At 31.2% G+C, this 8030-nt stretch overlaps 1 protein-coding gene across 2 annotated transcripts; it reads left to right on the top strand.

The window, feature by feature from the left end:
- The first annotated feature begins 673 nt into the window (after window positions 1-673).
- On the top strand, window positions 674-4152 carry LOC112522624 (WRKY transcription factor 44). 2 transcript variants are annotated; one of them, XM_025131884.1, is made up of 7 exons: window positions 674-744; window positions 1376-1417; window positions 1823-2048; window positions 2294-2425; window positions 2576-3174; window positions 3373-3525; window positions 3822-4152. In XM_025131884.1, exons 3-7 carry the CDS (start codon window positions 1839-1841, stop codon window positions 3955-3957), a joined length of 1230 nt encoding a protein of 409 aa, XP_024987652.1. In that variant the 5' UTR covers window positions 674-744; window positions 1376-1417; window positions 1823-1838; the 3' UTR covers window positions 3958-4152. The 2 variants fall into 2 exon arrangements, with proteins under 2 accessions (XP_024987652.1, XP_024987644.1); XM_025131876.1 differs by having other exon boundaries at window positions 1753-2048; window positions 3822-4150.
- Window positions 4153-8030: the final 3878 nt, after the last annotated feature.

Raw genomic sequence — 8030 nt, 5'->3', positions numbered from 1 at the left:
GGTTTCTAATCTTAAAAGATTATGAGTAGAGCTTTTAAAGTTTCACTTTCTTTATAGATCCGATCTCTTACTATGATTTTATTAAAAAAAAAAATTATATTAGTCTATAGACATTTTGATCTTTTAACTTATTATTTTAACGATTTATACAATGTACAAACTCCACGAATCCCCATCCCCAATTCGATGGCTAATCCTCCCTGCCTTCGCATCTTCCGCATAGCAAGATTTGTGCTAGATTTTAGTTCTAGATTTGAGTTCCCGGTAACGGTGGTGGTGGTGGTGGTGGTGGCCGGATTAGAGATGAGGGTGATTTAAATTTGGATTATAGAGGGAAGGAAAGGAAAGAGGGATGAAAGTGAAACTTGAAAGACCCTAATCATAAATAATTCTTCAAGGACCAAGAACCTCCATATTTTATATGAAGCCACATGTACGGAATTTATAATCAACTCTTATATTAATTAATATGTCACGACACGAGTGTATAATTTATAATTTTGTTTTAAATAAAACACTTGATCATGTATGTATACATTGACGTGGCACTGGGTCCTGCACAATAGAAACGAAGACAGTTAGCTGAAACGACAGTTAGATGGCACACATTCTAACCAACAACTGGTCTCTCCTCCCCTTCCATTCAAAACCTAAATCAAAACCCTCCCTCACATCTTTGTTCAAGGTTTCCAAACCCTAATACCCATCAACCACTCATTTTCAATTCCCAACGCCGATTCCAAGGTAACTTTATCTCTCTTAGCTTTTCAAATGCATAAATTTATTTCCTGATTTTGCTGATACATGCTTGAATAAAATCCCTGATTCCTCTTTTTCTTGGTTGCCACAATCTAGTTTTGATTTTCAAATTACATAGGCACGATGCTTATGTGGGCGTATTACTGTGTGTGTTGATGTATATACGAAATTGCTTCTTGCTTCTTGCTTTTTTCTTTTTCTTATCTGCTTCTGCTTTCTGTAGTTGCAGATGAATTTGAATGCATCATACGTACTCCTGTCAAAAAGAAACGCAAAATTTTCCTGTTAAACCTATTTTTTTGGCTTGAGTGATCGTTACTTGAAGCGAGTAACCTTGATTTTGGGTAACTTTCTATATTTTGTCATCATGAAGAGGCGTTTTAGACCTTTGATCAACATTCTAGTAGCAATTTTCGGTTTGATTAATGATTAAAAAAATGGACCCATAGGAAAATGAGATTAGGTAATTTTTCTCTTGGGTTCATATTGTAGTTATAATTGTTATGACAATAGAATATAAAATTGACTCATTAATGTATGCTGAGTTATGGTTGGAGTTATGGATATAACTTCTTCACTATCTCTAACTTTTTGTTGGATCAATGATTTCTTGCAGCAAGCCTCAATGCAAATATCCATGGCCGTCAGGGTTTAAGAGGTAACCATCCTCTTTGTATCTTTATTTCTCATTGTATATTGATGCAGTCTTTGGTGTTGGTTCATCGTGTTCCATCAATTTATTTTAGCTAATCGGTCATTAGAATCTATAGTTGTTGCAAAAGGTCAATCTTCGAAAGAACTCTCACTGTACATCATGTATCCGGAACATATATGCCTTTTCATTTTAACGAAGACAAATCAATTCTAGACAGATGAGTTGGTTTATGAGTATAATGACAAGAAGATATATATGTTTGTGATTTGCATTCTTCAACTCATTTTTCTTGGGAATTGCAGTGAACACAATCATGAAGTTGAATGAAGTGATTTCAGGATTTGAAGAGCTAGGAGATGGTCAGAGCTCTATATATTTTTTCTAATCTAATTACGAGACTTTGATTAGATTCACTGCAAAAAAAATGGAGCTTCAAGAGGCTGAAAGGACGGTTATAGCAAAACCAGTTGCTTCAAGGCCTACCATTTCCAATTTCAGATCATTCTCTGAGCTCCTTGCTGGTGCCACTAATGGCTCACCCTTGTTGGAACCCACGATTACTGCCATCAGACCGAAGACGGTGAGGTTCAAGCATGTCACGAACTCTCAACCGGTTGAGACGGTTTCTTCTCAGGTCAATCCCTTCTCCTTTACTCTCTCTTCTATACCCGTGTTGTGTGTGCAACGCATTCTGTTCGTGTAGACCATTTAACATTCAACATTCCCAGTTTGCATCATGATGGTGTGAGCAGAAATAAGACATGATCATGGGTCCCATTTACTTGACGCAATGAATACTTAGATGGGACCGAGAATATGGAGACAGGTGGTGAATTATAGCAAGTTTCTTGGGTACTTACCAAAGTTCCTTCATTTCAGGCACAGTTAGACAGAACTCAAGCTTCCCATTTGTCTGATAAGATTGTGAAATCAAACCACACATCTCCTTTGCTATACAAACCCTTGGCAAAGACGGTATCAAGAACAACCATTAGTCTGTTGGCAAACATGGTTGGTATTTATATCTTTGAATCAACATATTCAATGTTTGACAACTGAATTTGAATCGAGATTTTGTGCCCTGTTCATAGCTAATTGGATTTTGTCCCCAGAATATTTGTATGACTAGTTATTTAGACATCGTTCTTTGTAATGCTTTAGGGAACCTTTAATACAAGTCGTGAACAAGCACTAGCTGCTTCACAATCAGAGAATGCGAAAGGCATTAATCCTCCAAAATTGACTCCCATGAAGTCTGGAAATGATAAAAGATCGCAGTTTCACACAAATAACAGCGATCGGCCTTCTTACGACGGATATAATTGGAGGAAATACGGACAAAAGCAAGTAAAAGGAAGTGATTACCCAAGAAGTTACTACAAGTGCACCCACCCCAATTGCCTGGTAAAAAAGAAGGTTGAAAGATCAATAGATGGGGAGATAGCTGAAATCGTGTATAAGGGTGAGCATAATCATTCAAAGCCCCGACTTCCTAGGCGTCATGCTTTTGATGGGACTAGTGAAGGTTCAAACACCCAATTGCCAAACAATCAACTCAATAACGATAATGAAGGTTCTGAAGGCGGCACAGGAATTAAGATCGATGAAGTTCTTGGATCGTCTTCACATTTGACCAATTTGGTCAAAGTCCAAGAATCTTACAATCATGTTTCAAGTGAAGCAGTTGATGCGTGTATGCCAACTCTTGATCGTTTTTGTGGTGTGGCTCGGGTTCATGATGAATCCGCAAGTAAAAGAAGGTACCACAGAATTTCTATGCCACAGTCTTGTTCATCTTAGTGTTCAAGATTATTTATACTCTTTTCTTTTTCTTTCTGGTTCATCTTTTCTGGTGGCATTTGGAAATTTGAGCCAGTTTTTGACTTACAGATCATATAATCATGCTCTTGCATTCAAGTTTAAGGCTGTTCAATTGTTCAACTGTGTTTGTTTTGCAGGAAAAGTTCGAGTATATTAAATGAACCTTATGGGGAAGGCTTACAACAGCCTCGAATTGTTGTTCACGATGGCACCGATTCAGAGGCAATCTCAGATGGTTTCCGGTGGAGAAAATATGGGCAGAAAGTTGTGAAGGGAAATCCTTATCCAAGGTCAAATATTTATATATCCTTCATTAGATATAAATTAGATACGAGGTCAAGTTTGCGCACATCTTACCCTCAACCCCACTTCCGAGCGGGACATACCGGGTTCGTTTCGCTTGGTTTAGACTTTAGATGCGTCATTTGTTGTTCAAGTTATACATACATACATACATATATATATACATACATACATATATATATACATACATACATATACATACATATATATATATATATATATATATATATATATATCTTTGGAGATTAAGTCTAGCATCAGAAAATGTTGTGTTTAAGTGCAGAAGTTACTACAGATGCACCGGTGTTAAGTGCAATGTTCGGAAACATGTGGAAAGAGCATCGGATGATCCAAGTGTTTTCATCACTACATATGAAGGTAAACATAACCATGAAATGCCGATCAAGAAATCCAACTAACTGCTCAACTTGTGTTGAAATTGACCTTCAGAATCAAGGTTTAAATTAGCCGAAAAATATTCAAAATTCGGTGGGGTTGATGGTTTAGATTCATTGAGCTCTTTACTCTCAATTTGTTTATTTTCAAGATGATTAATGTTAACACTATTATCCACTTACTGGGTAAGATTTTAATCCATCAAAACGACATTGTATGCAACAATTCACCCGGTAAGCGCTTACCGTGGTAAGAGTCATCGCCCTCACTTACCGTGTAAGACTCGTGGTCATTGTTTCGCTCTTACCGGTAAGATTCTTAGTTCTTACCATATTCATCCGGTGAGGTAATGTGACTTAATAAGTGTTTACTCAGATAAATGTTAAATCTGAATATTCCACTTGGAAGCAAACTGTGTAATGGTTTTTTGTGTCGGTTGATTTTTTTGACAATTAAAGTTTTTAATAATTTATTCCCTACAAAAGGAAGCGTGTTAAATAATAATATAAGCTTTCGTGTTTATACAAGTAGAGGTGGATCTAGAAATTTTTTGAAGCGGTTGCACTAACTAACTATCATAATATAATATAAAAATTAATCGAAAAATACAGTTTTATCATACAATTAACGTTAAAATAAGTTATTTCTTATTTGTGTTAAAAAATAAAAATACAATTAATTTAGAAATATTTGATATTGGGCTTGTTTTGAGTGTAATTTGTAAGAAAAAATATGTATTTTTAATGTATTTTAGTTATTAATTAATTAATAAATATATAGATGGAAAACCTAGAATTGGCAAAAGAATATGATACGTGTAAGATAATTTGAGATGGAATTGTTGTTCGCTTTTTTAAATGATGAAGGCAATAAATGCTAGCCGACAAGTGTCAGCCAAATGTCACAACACCACATAAATCGTCAAATTGATTCCCTCTGAATTTGACTTTTATGAAACATGAATTACATCCCACTTATTTCTTTTCCTTTTTTGTTCCCAAAAATGCATGGTTGATGCGGTGGGTTTTAATTCATTATTTAAATTAGACTAAAATTTGATGTAATTTTTTTTATATATTTTTTTATTTTAATCTTTCAATCTCTCATCAATATTATATATCTTAAACTTAACCAACACAATTCATCAACATCTTAATACTCAATTTTTATGATGTCACATCAATATTTCTTGGTTTTTCTTTTAATATATATATATATATATATATATATTGATGATTTATATTTATACTATATTATAAATTATTTGATAAAAACTCTTAAAAATCACTTGTTATACGTAAAATATTGTTTATTAATGCATAAAACTTAAAACTCATGATTACAAGTAGATTATGTGTAAGTACAACTTATTAAAAAACTTTATATATGTATTCGTGTAACTAACTGCAGATAAACATAATCAAATATATGATAAACATCTCATTTTAAATATAAAAAATCTAAAACATTATTGAATTCTAACAGAATGTTTAATTATTATCTTTATAAAATTTATATTATTAAATAAAAATAAATTATTTCACTATTAAACTTAAATTAAATTATAAAAAAAATTAAAGAAATTACATAAAAAAATGAAAATTTTTAAATAGTTGATTTGATATTAACATTTATATATTTTTTTTTCAAATTTTTTTATGATATCTTCAAATTTATATTTTATTCAAAAATAAAATCATTATTGTTTTCTTAAAAACACATAATCTATATAATATTATAAATCATTTGACAAAAATTCTTAAAAATCATTTTTTATGCAGAAAGTACTATTTATTTATGCATATTACTTAAAACTCAATATTGTAAGTAGATTGTGCGTAAGTACAACTTATTAAAACTCGATATCTGAATTCGTGTAACTAACTGCAGATAAACATTATCAAATACAAGATAAACATCTCATTTTAAATATAAAAATCTAAAATATAATTAGGATAATCATTGAGTTCTAACAGAATAATTAATTATTATCTTTATAAAATGTTATATTATTAAATCAAAAATAAATTATTTCGTTATTAAACTTAAATTAAATTATAATAAAAAAATAAGTTACATAAAAAAATGAAAACTTTTAAATAGTTGATTCGATATTAACATTGATATTTTTTTTCAAATTTTTATGATATCTTCAATTTTATATTTTATTCAAAAGAAAAATCATTATTGTTTTTTTTTAAATACATAAAATCGTATTATAACATCGACAGAGACAAATAATAAAATAGAACATTAAAATCGAGATGTGTGTCGCTGCATTGCGCGAATACTTTTCTAGTATTTCTAATATTAATTTACGATTAACTTGGATATCCCACTTACTATGCGAGTTAACTAATTCCAGAACGACCATCCGTTTTACATGTAGCTCGGAATTACAACATTTGAACCTCCATGACCACAAGAGGATTTTTATTCCTCACTAGATTCAAACTTGAGACCTTCGGACATTTTTAACCTTTAAAACCCAAACTCAAATCAATCAGATATCACACATTAACATTTTTATATCATCAACTTTATTCGTAAATCTTTATTAAATCAAGAATGTGTGTCATGGCTTAGAAAATAAACCATATACAAAAATACTTTAATTTAATTTATATTTTTATAAGATATATTTTGAAAGATCCATTTTAACCGCTTATAAATAAAATAAAATTATTTACAAATAAAATAAAATGCGGCGACTCCGGACTATCTGCAAAACAGATGGTTGTCCTGGGATTAATCGGCTCGCAAAGCAGGTTGGATATCCAGATTAATCAAAATAAATAAATAAATAATATAAAATTATTTACATGTAGTTTGAGAGTGTTTGGGTTTGCTTATTTAAAACAACTTATATTTTTCTACAAAAGCACTTGTCAACTTATTATAAGTCATAAGAGTTTAATTTATTCAAAAACTCCTATTACCGGTTTGGCACTGGTATAAGTTGTTTATCTAAACACTCAAAAGTGATTATTACCGGTACCACACCGAAATAAGTCAATAAGTTGTTTTTATAAGCAATCCCAAATACCCCCTTGGTTTGAAAGACATTTATATTGAAAAACGTAAGTACAAGAACACATCAAACTGTATTAATGCCAAGTTAACATTAGATATCATAATATTTATTTTCAAACTATATATTCCTAAAATGAATTGTAAAAATGTTTCGTTTTTGCCAATAAAAAATGTAGTCGGATAATGTTAGAGTCTATTAATTCTTTGTAAGAACATATCTTATGTTCTATTCTTTTTACTGTATTATCTTCTAAATATATTAAAATAAAAATACTGAAAAATAAGAAAGTATGCCAAATGCAATATTTTAATACGGGTAACATGGCAACATATGAAAATCATGTCACCATAAACTTATATCTTTACTCTTTAGTTTAGTTTCGTAAAATATAAAGGAATGCAATAAATAAAGTGTACACCATTCAGACCCTACAAATATTTCAACAGCATTATTAGGACAATGGATTGAGAGCACGTACAACCTTTTTTCCATGTAGGACCACCAACCACAACCACTGCCATTAAAATTCACTGGAATTAGGGTTTCTTTGTTCCTCTCCAACAATGTATCTCCCTTTTAAAATGGGTGCTTGATACTAATATGAATTATAGGATTAACTAAGGTCTTCGGTCTAATGAAATAAGACGAACATAGGTGGTGCATGGTTGTCGTCAGTTCGTGCCGTAAGGTGATCCCCTTTTTACGTCTCCATACCCTCTGTGTGTTGACATGGGGAGGGGGGTGCATGTAATTTTTGAAATGAATGGAAAGATAATCTACTTTCGTTACGGGGAGGAGCCCATGTAATTTTATGTTATATACTAAACCTTTTATTTCAATTGTAAATGTTGGGGTTGTTTTTTCAATCAAAACTATAATCATCATTTAAACATTGTTTGATAAACATAAACTAACTTATTTTTTGTGTATATGTTTGGATAACTATAAGTTAATTTATAGGTTAGTTTATTAAAATGCTACTTGAAGTAGTGTTTTAGGAGCTTATTGATTTTTTTTTTTCAATTATAACCCTCATTAATATTGATTATTATTAATAATAAA

The sequence above is a fragment of the Cynara cardunculus genome (genome assembly GCF_001531365.2).
Source record: "Cynara cardunculus var. scolymus isolate 2C chromosome LG 1, CcrdV1, whole genome shotgun sequence".
In the NCBI taxonomy this organism is placed as follows: Eukaryota; Viridiplantae; Streptophyta; class Magnoliopsida; order Asterales; family Asteraceae; genus Cynara; species Cynara cardunculus.
This window is presented reverse-complemented; position numbering and strand designations above follow the sequence as displayed.

Coding starts and splice junctions, on each gene's coding strand:
- LOC112522624 (XM_025131884.1), top strand. CDS start 1,839: ATGGAGCTTCAAGAGGCTGAAAGGACGGTTATAGCAAAACCAGTTGCT. Junction 2,049..2,293: donor TTGAGACGGTTTCTTCTCAG/GTCAATCCCTTC, acceptor CCTTCATTTCAG/GCACAGTTAGACAGAACTCA. Junction 3,175..3,372: donor GAATCCGCAAGTAAAAGAAG/GTACCACAGAAT, acceptor TTTGTTTTGCAG/GAAAAGTTCGAGTATATTAA.